The sequence below is a fragment of the Phragmites australis genome, chromosome 14 (genome assembly GCF_958298935.1).
Source record: "Phragmites australis chromosome 14, lpPhrAust1.1, whole genome shotgun sequence".
In the NCBI taxonomy this organism is placed as follows: domain Eukaryota; kingdom Viridiplantae; phylum Streptophyta; class Magnoliopsida; order Poales; family Poaceae; genus Phragmites; species Phragmites australis.
Window position 1 is genome coordinate 28,345,936 of NC_084934.1, and position 25,788 is coordinate 28,371,723.

Here is a 25,788-nt window from a genome sequence, read left to right on the forward strand (position 1 = left end):
GCAACTTCATCAATCGAGTCCAGTGACAAAGAGTAGTTGATTATATAATTTCATAGTTGGTCTTAGACATATGCGTATATAGGGTTTCAATCAATGTCGCTACGCTGCTATACTACCAAAATGCGTTGAACAGATAATAACAATCTTGACACTGCAGCATCAAATACTATCAACGGGCTAACATGTAGATTAAGTAATGCAAGCATGGCTAGGGTAGATTAAGTAATGCAAGCATGGCTAGGTATTAAATCCCAGTTCAGACCTACCAATCAACTTGTAGTTCTGTGCTGCTAAAAAAATCTTTCTGTCAGGCTGTTCAGATACTTCATCAGAGAAACAGGCATTAGTTGTCCATTGTAATGAGCATGTACGCGACTACGCATATCCTTATACAGCAGTACAGGAGGACGGTAGTGGTACAGCTCATATGAACTTGCATTGGGGACCCACCAAGTGATCAAGAAGCTCTGTTCAATTCTCCCAACAAGTCCTACACATCCTACAACTCACTACCATACTGCCAAGAACCATATGACAATAAGCTCATCACATGTTAGTTCCTCTCTCTTGAATGGCTTTGTTTGTTGCACCGTTAAGCAAGTGCATTAGGTCAATTTCTGCCAAGAAATGGCCAAAATCACTTTTCAGGTCCTTGCAGATTGAGCCCCACAGATTTGCAGTGTGAGGTCACGAGTTTATTATCACTGTTGCATCCATGTCATGCCACCATCAACTCCAAAAGCTTACGTCTGAAGCATACAAACTTTCCAGTTCCTCCTGTCATCTTCTCCGCATTATTTATGTCTGCAGCATGGGCAGAAACCAATCTTCTTAACCTTTTTGACCAACTGCCGGCCGGGCGCCGGCGCCGGCAAGCCGGCCGGTAGCCTGGCTGTCACTATGGCGCCGGGGCCAAATGGGATTATCTTGATCCCAACCTCACTCACCGCCTCTCACCTGCACAAATGTATGTATCCTGGTGGTTTGGCCGGACCAAGCTGGTAGCAGGGATGGATGGTGCCACCGGCACCTCATCTGTTATTAAAACTTTGGGTCTGTTTTTGTTCGCATCTAAGTTTTGTTACGTTTAAAGTTAAGTATGACTTGCTATAAAAAGTATGACTAAAACATTCTTAGCTATAAATATGGTAAGGTTAGTAAAAAACTGAGTTTATAACATACGGACCAGAGACTAATAAAATATAGCTTGTCACAGTTACGACAATCAACCAAACGGCTATCAAAAATCAATAACGTAACTAATCTTAAACGTGGTAAATTTAGACGTGAACCAAATAAGTCCTTCCTCGCAAATTGACGACTAAATAGAAAGATCTTGTGTTGATCAGATAAGATGTAGCAAAAATTCAAAAATAAACAACATATATATCCGTATTTACCGAAATAGATAATATATTACCGTATTTATAAATTTAACATGCTTATTCGATATCTCATTTATCGGAAATCTATTTTCAATACAACATGTACCCAAAAAGGTGAAACTAACCTATATTCGACATATTATATACCGAATATGATATTGTGCACCATATTCGACATATGAAGTGTCGAAAATCACCTGTCATGTGCCGAATATGGGTTGTGCACCATCACTTGCCTCTTATGAACAGTAACCTCAGCGAGTTCAATTTCCCTTCCACTCTTCTTTAAAATGGTAGCCTTCTGTTACTTAAAAATTCTTATAACTTCTCGTATATGTTTCATAATTCATATGTAACCTATTTTAATTGGATTCAACAAAAATCACTTGTATAATTTAAACTAAAATTCTCCAAAAAATATTACTTTATAACTTCTAACAATTGTTAGTATCTCAAATAAATTTCCAAAATTCTAGAAAAAATTACTAATATTCTTCTTATATGATGTACTAATTCTTAAAATTATTTTTAGCCCTAGGTTATATGGTGAAAAAATAAGTTATTTTATAATACTCTATTTACATGAAATGATAAGAATGATATCCAATTAGTAATACGAGGATGAAATGATCGACAATCACACACGGAAGCACAGAGTCTCAGAACGCTAATAGCATACTGTTTTCAAAATGACTTCGATTGTAATTTGTCTGCGCAATTTTACTCCCAACGTTGTTCGCCAACCAGCACAACAGTTCAGCACAGACTGACAAAACTCTCTGTGGGTGCTTACTGTTGTCCAGGATACAATTGGAAACGGCAAAGCTGGGACAAAAATGCAGTGTTGCAGGCTGCAGCGGACGCTTTGAAGGAAGGCAAGAGCGTTCTCATTGACCGCTGCAACTTGGGACGAGAACAGCGGCGCTGATTTTGTGAAGCTTGGCAGCACCATGCATGCTGATGTGCATGTTGTTGCCCTGGATCTCCCTGCAAAGGTTTGTATCTCACGAGCAGTGAGCCGAACAGGCCATGAAGGGAATCTGCAGGGTGGAAAAACTGCACTTGTTGTGAACCGCATGATGCAGAAGAAGGAGACGTCCTTGCTTCGGATCATGTTCTGTAATGATGATGGTGACATTAAAAAGGTAGTTGATATGTATAACGGCTTAGGGCCTCTAGATAATCTTTCATCAGGAGTTTTTGGTCAGAAGAGCAAAAGACCTGTACAAGTTGGTATAATGAAGTTTCTAAAGAAGGCTGGTACTTCCAGTGTTGAGAAATCAAGTGGACCTAAGCTTACATTCGGTGAAAGGAAGCCAGGGTAGCAAAATCCTTTGCCGAAACAGGAAAAGGTTGAAGCTGGTTTTACCTGCTCAGTTGAAGTTGAGATGGAGTTGAATGACAAGAAGGAAAATGAGAGCAAGCTAAGGTCATCTCCAGCTGTATCCAGTGCTACAGTGTTGAGGAGAGAGACTGGGACTCTAAATTTACTGAATTACTGTAGCAGCCACAATACTGTTCACAGAGGTTGATTGTGGGTCTGGAGGGAGAAGAAGAGTAAGTAGAAGGTAGGAAATAGGTAGCTGTTGGAGATAAAAAAAATAAAGAGTACTGTAATAGTGTTAGAGGATGCTATAATAGTGTTATAGGAGATGAATTTTTAGAGTATCCGTTGATTATAATAGTGTTATAGGAGATGAATTTTTAGAGTATCCGTTGAAGATGGTCTAAAAAAGTGATTCTAATGACATTGGTTCTCGCACTCTGGCATTTCCATCTATTTCTATTGCTGACTTCCGGTTCGATCTTAACAAAGCATCTGACATTCATTATAAATGAAGTATTACAAAGAAATTTATTTTTTCACCATATAACCTAGGTTTGAAAATAATTTTAGAAATTAGCCCATTACATAAGAAGAATATTAGTGATTTTTTCAGATTTTTAGGAATTTATTTGAAGCACTAACGATTGTTAAAAGTTATAAAAATAGTATTTTTTGGAGAATTTTAGTTTAAAGTGTATAAATGATTTTGAGTGAATCTAATTAAAATGGGTTGCACGTGTATTATAGAGTATGTAAAAAAAGTTATAAGATTTTTAAACCACCATTTAAAAGAAGGGTGCACAGTGACATATTCGGCATATGAGGTGTCGAATACAGACTATTCCTATATTTTTCGATACACGATGTATCGAAAATGAATTTTCGATAAATAAGTTACCGAATACACATACTACATTTGTAAATACGATAACATGTTATCTATTTTGGTAACTACGATAGTGTATATTGTCTATTTTTAGATTTTTGCCTTCGGATGTCTTTGGTCATCTCAGTTTGGTACCGGCTAGTAGTATTAGCTACTGCATGTATGTGCAAGGATTATCTGTGCCTGTACTCCAGACATGAGGAGGCTGTGTGGTCCTTGGGTGAGACATTCAGCACTTCTGCATGCATGTAACATTGCATGGTTTTGTTATCAGGCAAGAACTGAACTGTAGTCTACTCCAGGCAGCAGAGGAGCCAGTGGTCAGGTAGGTGGATCAATGTATAAACAAACAAAGTTGGTTATGGAGACAAGCATGCGCAATTGCATAATGTAATGGGATGGAATTCTCCTCTCATGTGGATTATGCATCCAATCATTGGGCAGCCAATCAATCTCTCTTTATGTGTTTATGTGGTGTTTTGGGAAGGGAATCTCTGCAGCGCACAGCACAGCCAGTGCATGAAAAGTGGGTAAACAAAGAAAGAAACCCTATGCAATAGAATGCAATGCAATGCTGCAGAAGGCTGTTGTTTTGGGTTTGCCTTGCTTGCTTGAGAGAGAGAGAGAGAGGGAATCTCTGCAGCGCACAGCACAGCCAGTGCATGGAAAGTGGGTAAACAAAGAAAGAAACCCTATGCAATAGAATGCAATGCAATGCTGCAGAAGTCATGTTGCATCCTTTTCACTTTTGCTTTAGCCTCGGTGCTCAGTGAATTTTGCTCTTCTTTTTGTACATCCTTTCAGGTGGTTGTATGGATGCAACCCTCTTTCTTGGCCTCCTCCGTCCTTTGATCTTAGCTCCCAGCATCGGATGCGCTGTAAAAAAGAGAGGCTAAAAGAAACCAATCAATCCTGGTGCCTTTCTCGTATGAACCAGAAAAACACAATTCCATATTCAGTGAAGGTGATGGGTTATCACACAAGAATGTACTAAATCTACATATAGTCGATGTGACACTGACATATGAATCCCGTCAATAGAAAACACTCACTTGTAATTTGTCAACTTTAGTGTTAATGTGTTACTGACATGTGGATCTGGATTCTATTGATGGCAGAGACTTATAACTCATAAGTTACTTGTCCACGACATGTATCGTTTCCGAGTTATAAACTAAAACATGTCCAAAATGGACATTTAGATGAGTTGGTTGCAACTCGTAAGTTATTTGTCAACCACATGTATGATTTCAGAGTTATAAAGTAAAACATGTTCAAATGGATATTTGTTAGAGTTAGTTGCAACACATGGTTGTATTAGAATTAATAGCCTCTTTATTCCTTTCCTTCTATTATACTAGCCTAGAATAGCTCCTCTAATTGAGGATTGTAATCTCCTATAATTATGCCTTTTTGGCATACTAATAGAATGCCACCCCAGCCCTTTAGTTGTGTAGTGATTTGCCTCAATCCTCTTTACATGGTATCAGTTTCTCTTCTTCCTTCCTGAGCCCCATTCCGCTGCTCATCCCCTGTTTTCCAGCCGATGTTCCGCCTCCCCCCCCCCACCGCCTGCCATGTCGGCCTTGGTCACAAATGACCCGAATGCCGCCGCCACTGCGGCAGCCACCGCCGCTGCCGCTGCTTCCGCAACCGCCACCGCGACTGATGACGCCGCCGCCGCCTCTGGCGGCAGCATCTCCGGTGCACAAACTGCGCAGCCCATCATCCTTAACCCCTACTGCACGGTCGTCGTCAAGGCTCACGTCCCGACCACCCTCGACATGACGACGGCGAACTACTCGCGCTGGTCCAAATTCTTCCGGACCATGTGCGCCAAGTTTGGCCTCCTCTCCCACATCGACGGCTCCGACCTGGCGCACCCGGACGAACCCGCTTGGGTTCTCGCCGACTCCGCCGTCCTCAACTAGCTCTATGGCTCCGTTTCCGACGACGTCCTTGATTCCGCGATGGCTGACGACGAGACCGCGCGTGATCTGTGGGTCGCGATCGAGGGGCTCTTCCGCAACAACAAGGAATCTCGCGCTGTCTTCCTCAGCAGCCAATTCCATTCGCTGCTGCAAGGCGATCAGTCCATTGCCGAATACAGCCAGCGCGTCAAGACACTCGTCGATGCCCTCCGTGATGTCGGCCACCCCGTCTCTGACTCACAGATCGTCCTCAACCTGCTGCGTGGTCTCAATCCGCACTACTCCAACACTGCCGATGACATCGCCAACTCAACTCCGTTTCCCTCCTTTGCCAGGGCACGCTCTCTGCTTGCTCTCAAGGAGACTCGGCTTGCCAATGAAGTGAAGATCGCCACCAAGACGACCCTTCTTGCCACCAGTGGTCCCTCGGCTTGCGGTCAGTCCGGCTGCCGCTCCACCACGACGTCCACACCTTCAGCCGGCTCCCATTCCAACACCAACCGTGATGGTCGTCGCGGCGGGCGCAACCGCCGTGGCAAGCAGAACAGCAGCGGCGCCCACCATGCTCTCCAGGGCGGGCGCGCGCTACCTCCAGCCGGACCATGGCTCTGCTTCAGCCCATGGTCTCCTCCCGGTGCTGGTCCGTGGGCTTCCCATAGCGGCCAGTGGCGCCCGTCACCCTCTCCCGGTCTCCTCGGTGCTCCACCTCAGGCCCACACCGCTTTCGCACCGGCTCAGCCTTCACCGACATGGGACCAGCAGGGCCTCATCTCTGCGCTGAACCAGATGGCTGTCCAAGGGAATGGCGGCTGGATCATGGACAGTGGCGCCACTTCTCACATGGCGTCCAATGATGGTATTCTTCTGTCCTCTCACCCTCCCTCTAACACGGCTATCACTGTTGGCAATGGTTCTCGCCTTCCCATCACATCTAGCGGCCACACCTTTCTTCATACATCCACCACTAAGTTTTCCCTTAATGATGTCCTTGTTGTTCCCCATATAGTTCGTAACCTTCTTTCCGTTAGAAAGTTCACTCGTGACAATCACTGTTCCATCGAGTTTGACGCCTTCGGTTTTTCCGTTAAGGATCCTTCGACGCAACAAGTGATGCTTCGCTGCGATAGTGAGGGCGACCTCTACACCATCTGTGATGACAAACCTCCTGCCACCACCAGCGTCCACCTCGCCATCTCCTCCCAACTATGGAACCAACGTCTTGGACATCCCGGCATCACCTCCCTAGATGTTTTGAATAAACATTCGCTTATTTCCTGTAATAACATAGCTCGTTCGCTCTTCCAGTCCTGTCAACTCGGCAAACATGCTCGTCTTCCTTTTGCTCCATCTACCTCGCACACTTCTGCGCCCTTTGAACTCCTTCATTGTGATGTGTGGACTTCCCCTGTTGCTAGCATTTCTGGTTCACTATATTATTTAGTTATCGTTGATGATTTCACTCATTTTTGCTGGACATCCCCTCTTAAAAAGAAATCTGATGTTCACCAACATATAGTAGACCTCGCTGCATATGCTAGCACACAGTTCGGCCTTCTCCTCAAGTCTGTTCAGACTGACAATGGCCGCGAGTTTGTGAACCACACCAACATATCCTTTTTTGCTTCTCGGGGCATCACTCTCCGCCTCTCCTGTCCTCACACATCTCCGCAGAACGGCAAGGCTGAGCGGATGATTCGCACTATAAACAATATGGTTCGCACGCTCCTCCTCCATGCTCATATGCCCCCTAGATTTTAGGCTGAGGCTCTAGCTACTGCCACCTACCTCCTCAACCGATGCCCCTCCTCTGCCATTGGCGGCGTCATTCCACACACACTTCTCCACCAAAAACCACCTTAGTACAGTCACCTTCGCGTTTTCGGATGTCTTTGTTTTCCTAATCTATCCGCCACAGCTGCCCACAAACTAGCTCCTCGCTCAGCGGCATGTGCGTTCCTTGGTTACCCTCTCCAACACAAAGGGTACCGCTGCCTTAACCTTGCCACAAACCGAGTCATCATCTCTCGTCATGTCATTTTTTATGAGAGCTCCTTCCCGTTTGCCAGCAGTGATAATTTGCCTGGATATTCCCCTACCAATGAGACCGAATTGGAGTTTCTAGTCCACGATCTCGCTGTGCCGGTGCTCCGCACTGCTTCCATGGCACCCTTGCAGGTTCCTCCAGCGGCAGCTCCACCATCCGGTGTCGAGCGGCCGCTGTCTTCCTCGCTGTCGATGCCCCCCGGCACTGCTGGAGCCCCTGCTGCACTACTCCGTCCGCCCGTGCATCTGGTATACACCAGACGCCCACGTGCGGCCGCCCCTCCGTCCGGGGTCTCGCCACCATCTGCTGCCATGTCTTCAGCACCACCGACAACTGTCTCGGCTCCATCAGAACCCCACCGGATGGTGACGCGGTCTCGGGCTACCGCTGACCCCTCCCTGGAGTTCTTCTCACTAACAGCACAGCATACCACGGCGTCTCCTGTCCCAGCCACCTATCGCAGTGCGCTCGTCGATCCCAATTGGCGCGCTGCGATGAATGACGAGTATCAAGCTCTCATGGACAACAACACCTAGCGTCTCGTCCCTCGTCCGCCAGGCGCCAACATTGTCTCCGGCAAGTGGATCTTCAAGCACAAGTTCCACTCCGACGGAAGACTGGCTCGCTATAAAGCACGATGGGTAGTCCGCGGTTTCTCCCAGCAGCACGGCATCGATTATGACGAGACCTTCAGTCCAGTGGTCAAGCCAGCGACCATTCGTACTGTTCTATCCATTGCTACCTCCCGCTCCTGGCCGATTCATCAACTTGACGTCAAGAATGCCTTCCTCCATGGCTCCCTCGACGAGACAGTTTACTGCCAGCAGCCACCCGGCTTCGTGGATCCAGCTCATCCTGACCATGTGTGTCTTCTTCAAAAATCACTCTATGGTTTGAAGCAGGCTCCCCGAGCGTGGTACCAGCGATTTGCAACTTACATTAGTCGACTCGGCTTCGTCGCATCCTCCTCCGACACGTCCTTGTTCATCCTTCATCAGGGAACTGACATAGCTTATCTGCTACTGTACGTCGACGACATCGTACTCACCACTTCTTCTACAGAACTTCTCCAGCGCCTCACCAGTCAGCTTCGCTCGGAGTTCGTCATGACGGACCTCGGACCACTACACTTCTTCCTCGGCATCTCCGTCACGCGCACCTCCGACAGGCTATTTCTATCCCAGCGACAGTACGCCGTCGATCTTCTCTGACGCGCTGGCATGGCTGAGTGTCATCCCACTGCCACGCCAGTTGACACCCACGCCAAGCTCTCCGGCCTCGATGGCGCTCCTGTTGCTAATCCCTCGGAGTACAGGAGTCTTGCAGGAGCTCTACAGTACCTGACACTCACCCGTCCTGACCTTGCTTATGCCGTCCAACAGGTGTGCTTATTTATGCATGATCCGCGGGAGCCTCACCTCGCGTTGATCAAACGCATCTTGCGATACGTCAAGGGCACTCTCGATGCTGATCTTCACATCGGACTCTCCTCGGTGACATCTCTCACCGCCTACTCCGACGCCGACTGGGCCGGCTGTCCGGATTCTCGGCGCTCCACATCCGGCTACTGCGTTTATCTCGGCGACAACTTGGTTTCTTGGTCCTCCAAACGCCAGACTACGGTGTCCCGCTCGAGTGCAGAGGCCGAGTACCGCGCCGTTGCTCATGCCGTCGCTGAATGCTGTTGGCTACAACATCTTCTTAAGGAACTCCATGTTGCCCCTATTTCAGCAATCGTGGTGTACTACGACAACATCAGCGCCATATACATGTCTAGCAATCCAGTACAACACCGGCGAACGAAGCACATCGAGATCGACATTCACTTTGTTCGCGAAAAGGTCACTCTTGGTGAGGTCTGTGTCCTGCATGTGCCCTCCTCCCACCAATTCGTGGACATCATGACTAAAGGTCTTCCGACTCAGCTATTCCAGGAGTTTCGGTCCAGTCTTTGCGTCCGGACTCCTTCCGCTGCGACTGCGGGAGCTATTCCAGGAGTTTCGGTCCAGTCTTTGCGTCCGGACTCCTTCCGCTGCGACTGCGGGCGGGTATTAGAATTAATAGCCTCTTTATTCCTTTCCTTCTATTATACTAGCCTAGAATAGCTCCTCTAATTGAGGATTGTAATCTCCTGTAATTATGCCTTTTTGGCCTACTAATAGAATGTCACCCCAGCCCTTTGGTTGTGTGGTGATTTGCTTCAATCCTCTTTACAGGTTGGATTGTTGTTGAGCTCCAAAGCATAGTCTTTCATTTGCCATCCGGGTCCCTGTTTCAACCCCTAATCGCCCAACTTGTATCCACGAGTAAATCATAGAAGACTTAGCTCAGTTGCTTCTGCCATTATATATTGAGAAAATTTCTTATTTATTATTGAAAGATAATATAATTTTCTATTTATCATCCCACGAAGTGAACTTTCTTATTTGTCACTATTTCTATTTTGCATTCCATTCTCGCCACTGCTATCCATTTGACCCATAGAAAAGACATATTTACTCTTAAAGGAGAACAAATATAAAACTTGCAACCAAAAAGTATATCCATATGTGACAACTTATATACAGAAACTGTACTTAATATATCACATTTTCTAGTTAGAAAGTATTTTAAATATTAAATTAAATCATTTTACAAAAACAGCTATGACACTAATACATCCATTGCAATCCAGTCACATTGTTATTTTTATATCTATTTTTCTACAACAGGAAACACAATAAATAAACACACTAAAATTATCTACACAAAATTTTCTACAACTGTTGTATTCACCACAAAAATTAATTGTGTCATTCACTATGCCTAATCATAGTCACAATGTAACCATACAACTTACCTAATGGTCTACAAACAATACAATTTCAAAAATTCATATCTTCTGATATATTCATCCAAATTCAGCGTTCAAAAACCCTATAGAAGCAAATAGAAATTGTTTACAGCTCTCTAGTACATCACAATCTACAATTTAGCCTCTAAAGAGCCTTAAACTTCAATTAGCAGATGTCCTACTCTCTAAGTACAAATGTGTCTTTTCTATAGATTAAATTGATAGCAATGACAAGAAAGTAATGAAAATTAGAAACAATAGCAAATAAAAAAAATTCATTTCATGAGATAATAAATAGAGAATTACCTTATCTTTCGATAACAAACAAATAAGAAAGTATATTACCACACTGCTTACATTTTGACATCGTTCGGACAAACAAATAAGGAAGTATATTACCACACTTCTTACATTTTGACATCGTTCAGCATCAGGGCGGGTTCAGTCTTGTTCAGATTCTAGCTGAAGCAGTGCAATGCATGCGTCAGTGCCAGTGCCGTGTGCAGCAGACGCTCCGAATTCGGGCTGCTCCCAAGAAAAGCCGATAAAAATGTGGCCCTGGCCTCCATGGCAAGGTTGGACCAGGGAGGCCTTGACAAGTTGTCGCGGCAAGGTTACAAGATAGCAAGAAACAAGAACAGGCTAAATAACAAGGCAGCAAATTGGATCCATCTTACATGCATTGAAGGATGTGCTGAATGTTTCTGTTCGATTGATGTTTTACATGCTACACCAAACACGAGCTCATGGTATTTCAGAGCTTTTTCGGGCCAGCACCTGAAACTCACATGATGCCACTTCTTTCAGCAACTCTTCGTCTCAGGACTTTCAGAGTCTGGTCATCTCACTGATAGATAGTCTGAGAAAGTTATGACTTGTAACATCACCACTCATGATTCGGTGCTTCTTCATTAGAGAAAAGGATGAGGCTGAAGTAGAATACCACACCAGATGATCATATGAAGTGAAGTCCGTCATTAGTAACGATGTTATTGTGGCAGTATGGTATTGCTTCATCCTCTGGGAGATACAACTACCATATGCCCAGCTCATCATACATGCGGAAAATCGATTTTCCTGCTAAAAGAAGGCTCTACAGATCTTCATGACTGAAGAGCAACCAAGCATTTCGTCAAAGGAGAGGCAAAGGGCAGGGTATCATTTAAGGGTAATATCAAATATGACTCCTTCAAGATTTGAGATGGTTGTTCTTGTTCCATCCACTTCTTTAACACACATTCCATGCTTTTCAGCTTCCTTGAGTACTAGTGCATCCATGCTGGGTATCAATGACAACAGAATCAGATTGGTTAAGAGAATGCTAAGTTTTTTATAAAATAACCAATACTGGAAAGAGTAGAGAATAGAACAGGCAAATAATGCACCATGAGATAGCCCAGTTACTACTATTTTTATTCTTTTGCCGCTGCTCTTGTATTGCAAGCTTCAGCAACAGTGCATTCTGGGCATACCAAACAGTATGCTCAGAATATGCTACCAATTCAAGCTGTAGTAAATAGTAAATAAATGATAATCTAAACTACTGCAAGCCTGACTGTATATTCTATTTGCTCATGAATGGCAACTGATAATCATTTTTGCACAAGGGGAATCAACTATTAGGTGCAGAGTATCTCCAGCAAGTGACAACCTGACAAAAGGATGGGTGATATGACACTATGTTTGTCTGCAAATTGGCAGAAATCTACTCTACCTGTAATTCCAAAGCAAGAATTTTGCTGCAAATCTCTTCTCTTTAAGTATGCACTAGTGCTGCATCATAGTACGTGTAATCTGATTTATATTTGGGTCCATGGGATCGATGGTTCATATAATGTTTCAGTTATTTGGAGCTATTGGCATATTTCTAATTACAATCTTTTTTCTTGGATGAGGAAGACATACTTCTAATTACAATCTTTGAACAGTTTTATCCAAGAGTACTCGCAGTTATCTTATGCACAAAGCTGTTAACTATGCAATAATGGCATTCAGCGATCCAATACATATATGAATTAGTTGGTCAGTATCCATAAAAACTAGCAAATCCAGACATACCGGAGTTCGGTAAACTCAGTCCTTGTTCTTGATGAACAAAACAAGGAGTCCAATGAAAATACAAAATATTAATGTTACACATAATCAACTGAAAGGTTGGTAATGCATCTTTTGTTTACAATTGGGTTTCCAACACTTGTATTGAGTTGGTTTTTCTATAATGGAACACCATGATGAACAGTGTTTAGCTACACTTTTTATGAAAAAGTACAGAAACTTATCTACCTAAATGTTCCTTGAACAGGAAGACATTAGGTGGACAAAATACGTACACTTTAGCTCGTGACACACAAGCCAATTTGAATCTGCATTTACCAGCTTGAATTCAATTTTTTCCTACAGTATCAAAGAGACAGGAAATGCTAGATTGCTGGAAGCTTTCTGCGAGTCAAGGTCCACAAGATGCACAGTTGATATATGACAGGAGGAATAGAAGAGATGATCAGAACTAAAAATAGTAACAGTAAAGTAGTTTAGAAGGATATAAATATCAGCTCCAAGAACGACATCAAATCCAACAGGATGCTTTTTAATGATATTGCTTATATGATCATGGTTTCCCCACTCTAGCTTCTCAGCTGTCAGCATTGCAATAAAAGTACCAGTTAAGATAAACTTCTGGATAGTTATTTAAAACTTTCTCATAATAAACTCAAAGTTAATGAGACATAACCTGCATTTGCACATGACTGCATCTCTATAATTTTATTTATAATCTGCAAAATCATTCTTCAACATAAATAGATGTGACATTTGAATTGAAGAATAAGGAACGATGCAAGTATGACAAGGTTCATGAATCATTCATGATCTATGACGTTTTCTACAATTTGAGGATATAGAAGCTACACAAGATATTGAAGGTGAAAGCATATTTGTTTGTTGCCATACAGATACATATAGGAAAATATCCCTGTCTATATATCATAAGCCATATGTATGTATCTGCATATACATATTGCTAAAACTAGAAATATAATAATCTAAACATCATGCAGAAGTCTGAAGATCTTCTGAAGGTTTGAACCTTGCCTCTAGAACTTCATCATTGTGATCAGTCAAGACAGCCACTTTGCAGAAACGGCTGCACAATATGCCAGTAATACCTACAACAAGTAACAATATAGTGAGCTTCCATAAGATAGCAAATTGAAGGGAACATGACAGTGAATTCTCTCACCAATCCCAGATCCAAACTCAATTACTGAACATCCCTTTACAGTTTCTGGGTGTTCAGATAGGTAGTTGTTCATCAGGACTGCATCTGGCCACACTAACTGTCCAGTAAGGCCATAATCAGCTGCACCAATCATTAGAATGTCTGTAAGTGGCGCTGCCATGGTGAGGAAACAACAAAATCAGGCATTATGTACTGTGATGTAGCATCGAACTCATGTTTAAATCCACCCACACAACTGATATAATGATGGTAAGGCTTAAATAGTACATCCGTATCGTCTGCTACACAGGTGGTATGAAACTCAAGTTCAGGGTGGCAAAGTATAGCTTTATGTTGACATTGACTGTAAAAGACTGCATGAAGGAGGGGATGAAATAAGACAAAAGGGTCACTAAGTGAAAAAAAATAGAATATGACCCTTCATTGGCTTGATCATGTGCAATGTGGGCCTTTTGACACCCTGACGTATTAGAATGACATTGTTTAAGTGGAAGGACTCTCATATGAGGTAAGGCGAAAATGGCCCTAAGTCACATGATTGAGTAATGAAAACCCAGCTTTGCTGCTATGAAAGCCACAAGAAGAAAACGACCAAAACACATGTCATAACAATATCTCCGAATTTGACAAGTTCAACCATTTACCAACCAGAGCTGAGTTATTTTTCATACAGCCATTATTATGGCATTGAATTGTGACTTGTGATCAGCACCACTGCCATATACAACAAGTAAAACAAGCTAGCATCAAGCATGAAGCATATATTAGCAAACTACAGACTCCAGCAACGACTGATTCAGCAAATGAAATATAAAAAGCACAGAATTTATCGCCAAGCATCGCAGCTACTACACAAGCATTGCATGATGGAACAGAACAGTTGTTATGTAGACTTCCACATCAAAATGGTAGAAATAATGAGCAATGCAATGCTGCACTCAACTAATTATGCCCTTTTTGCTCTTCTGTTCTGGTAACCCTTAATAACAGTTCCACTGTTCCAGGTAAATTTTTCCAAGCATGAACTGGTTACTAGCAATTGCTAATTGATATGTTAAACTACTAGTTAACCAATGCAACAACAACTTCTTGAATCCATCTCCATAACACAAAGAAGCACTAACTGCTTGAATCCATCTCCATAACTGCTTTGCAAGAAAGAAGTCTAGGAGCAAGAAGCACTAACTGGAAGCGGCCCGGTGCAGCACATGGCGGATCCGAAGGTGAAGGTCGTCATCTCGTTCGTAGCTTCCCAAGCGACGAACCTGAAATCAAGACAAAAGAAAAAGAATTCTCAGTTCGCAGCACGCTAACACGCAGAACGCAGAAACGAAAGGTAATGATTGACGCCCACCTGCGGTCGACAAAGAAGGACGAATCCAAGCAGACACGTCGTCCTCCTCCTCTTCGTCCCGCTTCCACGGGCTGCCGGAGTCCGCCATGGCCGGACTACTCCCTCGCCGCCGCCGGCTGCAACTGCAATGGTCCGAGTGGAGGTCGCGGCGGCTTCCAAACCGGTTCGGTTGAGCCGCTGGATCGTGGTGTTAGCCCATGGTATATATGGGCTTTCAGCGACACCTCTCTGGTCCGTGACAGGCCCGCGAATTCGGAATAGAGAAATGGGGAATTTTTTATTTTTATTTTTCAAATTTAGTAATTTTAGTTATCTTTTTTTCTCATTGTACAAGTAACTTTTTTGAGTTTAAAATTTTCTGAGAGCTATATGATAACATCATATACATCATAATGTTTTTCAGAATTTTCATGGCTATTTACATAGTTTCTTAAATTTTGAAAGTAATGGAATGCTGTATTTTTATTTTTTTAATATGTCGTCTGTGGGAAAGTTGACAAGTTTATTTTTTAAAACCTGTAATCCTACAAGTGACTATAGTTGCTATTATTTCAAACGACCATCTAAAATTGCTAAAGTTAATTTTTTAAAATTAAAAAATGTTTGAGAAATCGGTGGGCCGTGTGGGCCCTCTTTCTTTGTTCCAGGCCCAGCCCGCGAGGAACGTTCTAGATGGCCCCAGAGAGGCCGAAGCACGTAGCGCCGTAGTGCCGCACGCGCCTCGAGGGGCAGGGCCGTCATTTTGCCCCCGCCGGCTGTCCCCTCTTAAAACCCTAAACCCCCGGGTCTACGGTGGAGGCGACTGCTGAAGAAGCCAAGAAGAGCTGTGGAAGTTGCGCGCTTTTCTGCTTGCTCCGCAAGAAGAGGAGGAGAGGGGGAGCGGCGATGGCGAAGCGTCTGATCCCGTCGCTGAACCGGGTGCTGGTGGAGAAGCTGATGCAGCCCAAGAAGAGCGCCGGCGGCATCCTCCTCCCGGAGACATCCAAGCAGGTAGCTCGCTCGCCCGCCCGCCCATCCAGTCCCCATCATGCTACTGCTACTTGGAGTAGCCTGGTAGATTGAAACTTATGTGGGTTTTCAGTGAGGCGCGAGGGGTATTTAGATCATGGTGTCAGGCAAGGTGTTCCGCAGCGTGACTTGCCGAACTGAAACTGAACGCAGGTCGGGCGATTTGGGTCGCCTTTGTAGGTTGCGAATGGTTGGGAGCAGCTGAAAAAGGCAGCATTCTTGATGCTTCCTCCCTCTGGTGAAATTAGTTCCGATTGGGCCTGTGGTTAGGTCGAGCGATTCAGATTGCTTTGGTGGAGGCTGCAATCCGTCAGAACAGTGTTACCTAAGCTATAACTATAAGAATTTGATTGTGCAAGTAGCCATCTCTGATGTGTTTCACAAAGGATCGATTTTTTTTTTATATATACGCCTTCGAATTAGCATGCTAGATGGCTAGTGTGTTCAACAGGAGAAACGAGCTATGCTAATGTTTTGAGGTGTTGTATCAATTCATTAATTGACAATGGTCCCCTGAATGCAGCTTAACTCTGGTAAAGTGGTGGCTGTTGGCCCTGGCGAACGCGACAGGGAGGGCAAGCTGATCCCTGTTGCTCTGAAGGAAGGTGACACCGTTCTCCTGCCTGAGTACGGTGGACTCGAAGTCAAGCTTTCTGCTGACAAAGAGTATGTGAATCGTTCCTCCATCCATTCTCTGTGGTTGTAAATGTTTTGCATACCCTTTTAGTGTATGCATGATACATTGCTACACTGGTAATATCTCAATTGAGCACCATAATATGAAACTGTCATATAACATGGAAAATTTGTATCTTGGTAGTTCCATACTCTCATGACTTCCTGTTTTCTGAAAAATATACAGTAGTTGATTTTATACAGATGTACTGCACTGACACAAGTGGGTACCCAACGGGTAGTTTGGGTCACCACTCTAGTTCATTTAGCCTGTAAATCAAAGGGAAAAAATGAACTAGCTATTAGGTGGAAGTGCATTTGTAGTTTAGTTGGTCAGTTTTGGGTCGACCAAAAAAATAAAACTTGCATCCTAATGATAGATATGGAATCATGATACAATATGCTTTACTTGTATTACTGTTGTATTGTTAGATGTGTTGCTTGATAGTTCTGCATTTGCTATAGACCACGTGTGCATTATTTACACTGCTGATGCTCTAGTGTGTAGCATGCTCTTTGTAACTGGATCACAATATGGTGCCCTCACTTGAGTGGAAACTGGCAACATAATCCGATACTATGTTCTTATTCATCCAAGATGTTCTGTTTAATGACAGTATGATTCTAACTTTGGTACGCATGTGGGTCGAGCTCTAACGTGGTACCTCTAAAAATTTTAGGTACCTCCTCTTCAGAGAGCACGACATCTTGGGTACACTTGTGGACTGATTCAGACCATCAGGAAGCCCATCGCTTTAGTCGTTCTGATGAGAGACATGCTTAGGATTTGATACTATGGAACAAAATCCTTGAGAAATAACTCTCTTGTTCTCATGATGATGTCATAGAATTTTGTTTTGCAACATCATGAACTGGATAAATTTGTTGCTTGTTTCCTGTTGAGATTGCACTTGAGTAAACTTGCGTATTTGAAGTGGTGCCCTTAGATATTTCTTTCAGTTCCCTGTGGGGGTTGCAGTTCTATGGTCCTCATCAGGGTTCAATTTACCGACCGGAGCTCGGTTACCGAGCTACGGCGGTAACTGAAAATGCGCGATAACCGCGGTTACCGGTTAAAAATTCAAAAAAAATCGGAGAAAATTCATTTGGCAAAATTTGAATTTTGGAAAAAAATTGTGATTTTAGCTGTTCGTAACCGCTCGGTTTTTGTCGGTTACCGAGTGATTTTCTCGTATTTTTGAATTGGTCGGTTACCGAGCGGTTTGGGTCGGTAACCGCTCGGTTTTCTCGATTTATCGAGCGGTTTTATCGAATTTCAGCGCAGTTCAACAAAAAACCCAAAAAAGGGCTCAACCTTGTAAAATCAATAACTAATTCATCTGAGCTTCAAATCAAGTGAAACAAATTTTGTTGGTTTCTTTGTAACATGATCTACATGATAAAAGTATTTATACTCATAAAAAAGTTCAAAATTTTCTGTGAGAAATTGTATTTGTTGAACCAAGTTAAATGCATAGTTTACTCTTTGCTAATCCAAAAATCATGAAACTAATTTTGTTACTCTTCTTACATGATCCTATGTCTTTTAAAAATACATGAACTCATGAATTAGTTATTGTAACATGCATGATTGTGTAAATGTGTTGCGACTAGATTAATTCATAACTGACCTATCACACCTAAAAAATTAGTGAAACCACTTTCATTAGCTTATTTATACTATGATTTACGTAGAAAAAATAATAGTAGACATGAAAAAGTTAATTACAGTGCGGTTTCTTAACATATTCACTTTATGCTTGTGATCTTTGTAAAAATCATAGAGAATTTAATAAAACTCTAAATAAAGTGAAATCAATTTTAAAGATTCTCTTAAAATATGTTTTATACAAGAGAAATATGTATTTGTATGTTACACTTTTCCTTAACGTGAGTTAATAACTGAGCCGCACGTTTCAATTTTTTTCATTTTTTCAAACTTTCTCCCTATAGAATATGATGCAAACGACATTATTTTTGAAAAAAAAAATTCACAGAAGGTCTTAGAATTGTGTCTAGTTTTTTTTAAGATTTTTTTGAATTTTTTTATTTTTTCGAATTTTTTAAATTTAAATTTCGGTTACCGTTCGGTTTCTAAAACTGGACCGGACCGAGAAGGTCGGTAACCGCGATTTTTGGGCGGTTACCGACGGTTTTTTAACCCTGGTCCTCATTCGACTCTAGTGTCTCAGTCTCTTTCAACACACACACAAGAATTTTGGCATTGCGGTTGTAGTACGACAAAGTAGCAACCCCTGTTGGAAAGATCAAACCTGATTGCCTGCCTTAGTCCAACAATGTCCGGCAGAGCTTCAACCGTTAGATTTTGAGATTGTACTTTAAAATAAAGTGGTTTAAATCTCTGTTTTTAATCTAAAATATAAATAAAATGACTCACTTAAATACTTTATAGCTGGAGCCTCATAAATTTCTAAGCTAAAAATACGCCGCTCTACAAATTCTTAGATCTATATTTTTATCAGTCAGGCCATATGTATATGTTGGACGTCGACCGGACGGATCGCTGGAGGCTCTGTTTTTCTTGTTCCTTTTGGTGCTGTTTATGTTGGATGTTGACTGGATGAATCGCTGGAGATTTTCTGTTTTTCGTGTTCTTTTTAAGGAAACGTGGAACGTTTATCCATGTCTCCCATGCTGGTAAAATTTGAGGTAATCGACAGCTACAAATTCGTGAGTTAGTCTTTAGGTGGTAGGATAACACGCTTTCGAAAAAGAAGTCTACTCTCTACACACAAGACAGCTTAAGGATCTAAGTGACAATGATCAAAGTCTCAACAGCTCCCAATCAATGCATAAGAGGCACTCCACTGCTGTTGATTGAGTGGATGGATTGGATCAACTGCTATAGTACTGTTACAATACTAGGTGTTATGGTACAAATCTGCTCCGCTGTAGGCTCGAACATTGTTGCTACAGTAAACAATGATTAATTAATATGGGAAACTATAGCAGTAGACTCAGTAATTATATTACTGTTCAAACAGTGATCGTCTGTATTAATCGTTATTAATGCAGAGGATCCGTGTCCCAGGAGGATCAGGATCATTGGCACCTGCAGATCTTCGGCAGCATCTGTCTATAATTCATCATCAACTCTCGTACGCACTCAGAAACTTTTTAGCAGCATCTAGATTCAGCTCTTTGTAAACCTGCACACACACGGAACAAACCCATAAATCTCCAGCATGTTTGAGTAGTTATTGGTATTAAACTGACAAACGGGAGAGACAAGTCAATACAAGTTTCTCATGAGCTTCTTCAAACGCCTTGCAGAAGAGCTCTGCCTTTGTTGCTCCAATCTGCAATAGTGGGCGACAAAATTATAAGCAAGGCACCGCTCAAGTGCACCAGAAGTATGGTATTCAAGAATCAAGATGGTTGTGCTAGTAGTAATAATGGTAGGCTAACCTAAGTCTTCAATCAAGAAGCCAGGTAGATACAACGCATAGCACAGCTATTTTGCTGAAATTCTAAAATGTAGTTACCAAATACTGACCAACCACGCGAAACTGGTTTTATGCCATCAAAATTTCCTTAGATTAGGAACATACCACTGAATCTAATCGGTTCAGTTCAATACCACCGGAATGCAGCAAAATTTATAAAAGTGAGACTCCATTGGCTACTTGTAACAATTCTCTATTCTGTATGTTCTCACCAAAAAACAAAATACGGAAAAGAACAGTTTGCCCTATGGCAGCCCAAACCAAAAGCTGGTCAAGTTTTGGCCGTTGCTAACCAATCCTTCAGTAGCATCTCTCTCAACCCTTAGCTAGTCAGGCCATCCGGTGGTGCTGCTCACCTCCCTGTGCCATTCCCAGACGGTTTCCACAAGGGCTCTCCACCAAAGAGCCCTTCTGGCCTACAAGTCTACTGCTCGCCTCCCTGTGTTGCTGTGTAGTGTTGTTCAGAACTGATGATTATGCTATTCAACAACACAGTAGCACATCCCAGCACAACCATCAATGCTGTATTGTGCTGTCTCCATGTAGTCCGTGTAGAGCAGAGAACAGGAGCAAGTAAACACTAATAAAGGGAGTAACGAGCATTATAGAAGAATTGACAGCTCCATCGACATAAGATCCGGTTCACAACTTCAGTGGTGAGCACTGAGCAGACACAATAAGAAGGTGGTAAGTTGGGATCAAACGAAATAAACCAACATGACAGTTGGGATCGGCATAACAGAGATATTAACAAGATGTTAATAGCAACATAACAGGAGTGGTATTTTACTTAATTTTTCATCATTCTGGTGGTATTTAACTGAACCGACAAGATTCAGTAGTGTTTTTCAAACTTGGAAGATTTCGATCACGAGGAGACAATTTTTTGTGCCTTAATTCATTCTTTCCAATCTAACAGACCTAAAAGACACATAATTATTACATGATGCGCTTTAAAATACATCATCTTTGTATTCAGTTTCTAGCTTACTGATGCAAATGCAAAAAATATTGGTACCTTTTTATCAGCAGCCATCCTCAATTTCTGTAGAAATAGATCTGTGAAACACGCAAGAACATTAGTCACTAATATTTTAGTCTGTTATGGCATACTGGCACATAATTGGGTCTATTCTTTAATTCCTTATTGGAGTGCACTATAAAAGGAAGCGTGTCCTCTGCCATTACTACAATGGCAAAGTTGGTGTTCCCCTTCACATACTGTTCACTTGAGTCTGATAGGCAGTAACTCATGACCTCAATTAATATATTTTTTTAAAAAAAGAAAGAAAGAAAGAAAGGAGCAGCCATCCCTAGAGAAAAAGTATTTGTCCCTCACTAATGGATTCTGAAAACATAACTCGATATAATTTTCTTCCGTTTTCTTTCTCTTGTTCGTTCATAGGACCATGTTGGAGAGCAGCGCTAAACTGCTCACTCTTGCATATCTGATATGCAAGAGACTGTTAAGCATGGATAGTTTCCTCTTCACCATAGTAGCATTTTACGGTTGACTTCTCTAGTGCTATGGCTTCTGTTACTACCTCAAGAGTCTGTAAGCCTGTGTGATTGAGTGTACATAAGCTTGAAAGCTAAAAAAAGTTAGTTGTGCAAAGGTATATATTGTGCGGTTCAAATTGTATTTAGTAAATAATATACTATGTGATTGCAAATCAGTTTGGTGGTATCGAAAAGTAGTGATAAACCTACTTCCTATTATTGATTTTACTAAAAAGGGGAATTAAATTGTTGAATAGAGTAAAACAAAACTATAAATGCTGACAATAAGTTGCTCAAATACCCAATTTGTAATGAGGGATAAAAAAGAGTCCATGTGGAAGAGAATTTGAAATAGGTTCTAAGCAGTCGTGGTTATCAACATCTCAGTTGTTTGTTCATAGGGAGGGAATTACATGAAGAAGGTTGTGTATCCATAGCCGACCATGGGTAGAACGAATTTTGCCAAAATCGGATAGCCAACAATGCAGGGCACAGGTTGAAGGCCTAAGGCCAATAGGGAAGTGGGATCACAAATAACTGCCCACTAGATTCAAGTGGAGCAGGGATGAAGGGGGAACAGTGGCATTTGCACCTACAATGATAATGGCAGAGGATACTTCCAGCATAAGGAGATAGTGATGTATGGCTATTGCATGTTTAGCAATGGTTTTCTGGTCTAAATTTGATATGATGAAAAACAAATTGTTAGATGGCATGTCTGCACCAGATGAGTCCTTTTTATTGCCCTTTGTTGCCTCCTGCGAGCAATAGCTTCATTAGACATAGTTAACAAATAAAATCAGGTAGAATCCAGATAAAAAAAATCACACACACCTGAGCCCGTGCTTGCTGTGTGTTGCCTCTGCTTGATGTTCCAGGATCAGCCTACATTTGGCAAGAAAAGTTTGCATCAGTTCATGATCACAAGAAGGTCCGCAAACAGGAAAACGAGCACTAACCATATTTATTTCAGTCACTTCTGCAATTGGGTGTCAACCGTAAATGTGTATGATTCCATGACAATTTGCTTACATTACTGTGTTCATTGTCACCGTTCAACCCACTTTTCTATTTATATACAAGCGCAGCCCCATCTAATCCTCTCTCAACCACAACCCTACAGCTCAAATAACAACAAATATTCATGGCAGCATGCAGTTCAACACTTGTGAATCTCTTACTGAAAGTTTGTAACTAATATTTGCCCACTTATTTTAAGAGGCTAATAATAGCCTACTTACTTAAATGGCATGGGAGCCACAGTCTCACGGAAGGTTATCACTTAGCCAAACAAAGACTATTATTAACCTAGTTATCTTGAGGGACTAGGAGCAACTGACTAAACTTGGAAAATTTTCTAGAAGCAATTCAGCTCTTCAGTATAAACTGTTAAAAAGTGTCATTTTTTCGAGCAATAAAAAAGGTGTCATTTTGGTCTTTCTAGGACACTGATACACCTACATTCCATTCTAGAGGGGATTTCTTTGTTAAAGAGAGCAAATGAGCAATCCCCCTTTTAAAAATATTAGGCTATTCAGGGCACAAGGATAAAATTCACTTATTTATTTGCTTCATTGCAATATTTCATTCTATAAAATTATTGACGGGATTTATGTTAAAGGATGCTAATATGCTAGTATCATCTTTTATATCCCCTAACCTCAGGCTCCACGCCCTCTACCACAACTACTTTTGCAAATATCATGGAGATTTAAGAACCCGAAGCTACACTTTGTTCAGTGCGAAGCTGCTAATTGCGTGTTGTAACAGGAGAACAGATCACCAGAATCGACAGCAAGGTAGATAGGTATTATGCTACCCCAAATTCCCAATCTAGTTCCACCATCCAAGCACGCCGCCACAAGCAAAGCCCAATCGACTGACGCCAAAATCAAACAGCACGCCCAAATTGCGACTTCGGAGGTCCCCATCCCAAAACCCTGAACCCCCGCGAAGTCCAGCACAGCACCCCAGGCACACCGGCTCGCCCCCACCCACATTTTCGGCACGGCAAAGGAGAGGGTAGGGGCGAAGGAAGAGATGGATTACGCGGTAGTCGCGGGAGCGGACGACGGGGAAGAGCTCGAGCATGCGCCGGAACTCCTGCTCGTCCATGGGTGCCGTACGTGACCGCCTCCGCCTCTCGCCGGCGATGGCCTCCGCGAAACCGCGCCGATGTGGATGCGAACCCGGCTTGGTCCCGAACTCGCCAGAGACAGAGATGAGAGAGGAGAAGATCGAGTCCGAATGGAATAGCGAAGAGCCCAACGCCGACCAATTGGACCCTGGTCCATAATACCTGTGGACTCTGTGAATTTTTTTAAAAAAAATAATATCCTTTACATCATATTTTATAGAGAAAAAGTTTGAAAAAAAAACATACAGCTCATTGCTTCATGGCTTCTTGTTGAGCCTTCTGGTCGACCTCCGTCTCCTTATCTGAAGGGGAGCGGTCGGTGAAAGTGACTTGACAACCTGCAGATAATTCGGACCCTGAAGAAGTTCTTTAAAGGCAGTTTCAGCTCTAGCATAAAAAGAGAGAAAATCTACGATTTATCATTGAATAACTACTAATTCTACAATCCGCCATCGAATAAATTCTGTTTACTTCTATACCATCGAATAAATGTTTCAGTTCCTTATATGCCATCGGTTTCCAATACTGCCCTCCGCTATACTGTTCACAAACAGTACCGAGAATAAAAAAAAGTCAAAAAAATATGGCGATTTTTGTGCACGCTCTATAATTCATAATCAACCTATTTTAACTGTATTCACCTAAAAATACTGTGTAAAATTCAAACTAAAATTTCTCAAAATGAGCTACTTTTGTAATACTGTGCATTACAAAGAACTAATTTTTTCACCGCGGGAGATAATTTTAGAAATTATTACATCACATTAGAGGAATATTAGTAAATTTTCTCAGATTTTTTGTAAATTTTTATGAGGCTTAAAAATTGCAAGAAGTTACAAAAGTAGTACATTTTGAAGAATTTTAGTTTGAATTCTATACAGTATTTTTAGGTGAATACAGTTAAAACGGGTTGATTATGAATTATAGAGCATGCACAAAAATCGACATATTTTTTGTGACTTTTTTTATTCACGGGTACTGTTCATACTGTTCATAAACAGTACAGCGGAGGGTAGTATCGGAAGCAGATGGTATACAAGAAACTGAAATATTTATTCGATGGTATAGAAGTAAACAGAATTTATTCGATGATGGATTGTAGAATCAGTAGTTATTCGATGGCAAATGGTAGATTTTCTCGTAAAAAGACGCCCATGGCTTTTCTTCGTCAGTTCAAGCAGGGCAGGGGATCACCTTTTTGTGTTGTCGTGCTGGAATCAATCTTGGCAATCTGTTTCTCCCCCTTGGAGGACTCGGTATCGGTTGCCTGAAAAGCATTGCGGCTTTGTTAAACTCTCTTCAACAGAGCAAAGGTGAAGGCATAGAAAAAAAAAAGTACCTGGGGGAGGAGTCTTTCTGGTGGCTTTTGGACGTTTGGAAACGCCGGACGGTGCCTTCAGCCTGAATCTTCTTTCCTGTATATTTTTTAATGAGTGTTAAAATGTATGTTCCAATAAGAATGTAAATTTAATTGTACCATAATGTATTTGTTGGTGTTCAGAATAGTATCTTTAGTGTTTGCAGTATTTTAATAATATTAACAATGCTATAGTTTGAAAGATACTTCAATAATAATGGATAGTTTTAGAGTAGCTAACAATATTATCGTGTGTAACTTTTTGGCACCGTTGTAACGTACAAACATTTAACTAGTTGAAAGAAATTTTGTTGTTTTTCAAAAAAAATTGAACCATTAGATGATTATCGAACAAATCACATGGCATTGCAAACTTAATCTATGTAGCTATAGTTTTAATTAAGCGATTGCGCGATAAGAAATTTTCAGGTGATCCAAAAGTAGCAAAATTGTTATGAACTCGGCAAAGTGCAAACTAAGGCATAAATAACCACGCGTTCACGCTCCTTGCAAAGTTGACTGATCGAATATTTAAGGGTCACGCCGCCACGCCGCGCGATCCACGCCGGCAGAACAGCGCATATTCCATGCGACGTGTGCTCTGCATCTTCTCCGTGCAAGCTCAAGCCACAGAAAATGCTCGAAG

At 42.1% G+C, this 25,788-nt stretch overlaps 3 protein-coding genes across 7 annotated transcripts; 1 reads left to right on the top strand and 2 right to left on the bottom strand.

The window, feature by feature from the left end:
• Nucleotides 1-11,053: 11,053 nt before the first annotated feature.
• On the bottom strand, nucleotides 11,054-15,162 carry LOC133891629 (uncharacterized). Of its 5 annotated transcripts, XM_062332359.1 has the most exons (7): nucleotides 14,999-15,162; nucleotides 14,769-14,909; nucleotides 13,645-13,764; nucleotides 13,497-13,570; nucleotides 13,138-13,180; nucleotides 12,737-13,051; nucleotides 11,054-11,685 (listed from the first exon to the last, which is right to left on the bottom strand). In XM_062332359.1, the coding sequence occupies exons 2-6, from the start codon at nucleotides 14,785-14,787 to the stop codon at nucleotides 12,801-12,803; spliced, it is 507 nt and encodes a 168-aa protein (XP_062188343.1). In that variant the 5' UTR covers nucleotides 14,788-14,909; nucleotides 14,999-15,162; the 3' UTR covers nucleotides 11,054-11,685; nucleotides 12,737-12,800. The 5 variants fall into 5 exon arrangements, with proteins under 5 accessions (XP_062188343.1, XP_062188345.1, XP_062188344.1 ...); XM_062332361.1 differs by lacking the exons at nucleotides 14,769-14,909; nucleotides 14,999-15,162 and having other exon boundaries at nucleotides 12,737-12,842; nucleotides 12,950-13,042; nucleotides 13,645-13,804; XM_062332360.1 differs by lacking the exons at nucleotides 14,769-14,909; nucleotides 14,999-15,162 and having other exon boundaries at nucleotides 12,737-12,842; nucleotides 12,950-13,051; nucleotides 13,645-13,804.
• Nucleotides 15,163-15,749: 587 nt separating this feature from the next.
• Nucleotides 15,750-17,627, top strand: LOC133890059 (10 kDa chaperonin, mitochondrial-like). Its single transcript, XM_062330499.1, has 3 exons — nucleotides 15,750-15,988; nucleotides 16,530-16,672; nucleotides 17,362-17,627. The coding sequence occupies exons 1-3, from the start codon at nucleotides 15,884-15,886 to the stop codon at nucleotides 17,408-17,410; spliced, it is 297 nt and encodes a 98-aa protein (XP_062186483.1). The 5' UTR covers nucleotides 15,750-15,883; the 3' UTR covers nucleotides 17,411-17,627.
• Nucleotides 17,628-19,467: 1,840 nt separating this feature from the next.
• On the bottom strand, nucleotides 19,468-23,942 carry LOC133890872 (uncharacterized). The gene is made up of 7 exons (XM_062331493.1): nucleotides 23,698-23,942; nucleotides 22,483-22,533; nucleotides 22,373-22,406; nucleotides 21,167-21,207; nucleotides 19,942-20,001; nucleotides 19,755-19,851; nucleotides 19,468-19,612 (listed from the first exon to the last, which is right to left on the bottom strand). Exons 1-6 carry the CDS (start codon nucleotides 23,761-23,763, stop codon nucleotides 19,792-19,794), a joined length of 312 nt encoding a protein of 103 aa, XP_062187477.1. The 5' UTR covers nucleotides 23,764-23,942; the 3' UTR covers nucleotides 19,468-19,612; nucleotides 19,755-19,791.
• Nucleotides 23,943-25,788: the final 1,846 nt, after the last annotated feature.

What these genes read in the sequence shown, in the direction of transcription:
- LOC133891629 (XM_062332357.1), bottom strand. Translation starts at nt 13,804, where the DNA reads ATGGCAGCGCCACTTACAGACATTCTAATGATTGGTGCAGCTGATTAT. An exon ending in TGAGTTTGGATCTGGGATTG is followed by an intron (nt 13,571 to 13,644) that starts GTGAGAGAATTC and finishes TACTTGTTGTAG; the next exon opens with GTATTACTGGCATATTGTGC. An exon ending in ACAATGATGAAGTTCTAGAG is followed by an intron (nt 13,181 to 13,496) that starts GCAAGGTTCAAA and finishes ATGATTTTGCAG; the next exon opens with ATTATAAATAAAATTATAGA.
- LOC133890059 (XM_062330499.1), top strand. Translation starts at nt 15,884, where the DNA reads ATGGCGAAGCGTCTGATCCCGTCGCTGAACCGGGTGCTGGTGGAGAAG. An exon ending in TCCCGGAGACATCCAAGCAG is followed by an intron (nt 15,989 to 16,529) that starts GTAGCTCGCTCG and finishes CCCTGAATGCAG; the next exon opens with CTTAACTCTGGTAAAGTGGT. An exon ending in AAGCTTTCTGCTGACAAAGA is followed by an intron (nt 16,673 to 17,361) that starts GTATGTGAATCG and finishes TAAAAATTTTAG; the next exon opens with GTACCTCCTCTTCAGAGAGC.
- LOC133890872 (XM_062331493.1), bottom strand. Translation starts at nt 23,763, where the DNA reads ATGGACGAGCAGGAGTTCCGGCGCATGCTCGAGCTCTTCCCCGTCGTC. An exon ending in CAATAAAAAGGACTCATCTG is followed by an intron (nt 21,208 to 22,372) that starts GTGCAGACATGC and finishes CGTGTTTCACAG; the next exon opens with ATCTATTTCTACAGAAATTG. An exon ending in GGATGGCTGCTGATAAAAAG is followed by an intron (nt 20,002 to 21,166) that starts GTACCAATATTT and finishes CCACTATTGCAG; the next exon opens with ATTGGAGCAACAAAGGCAGA.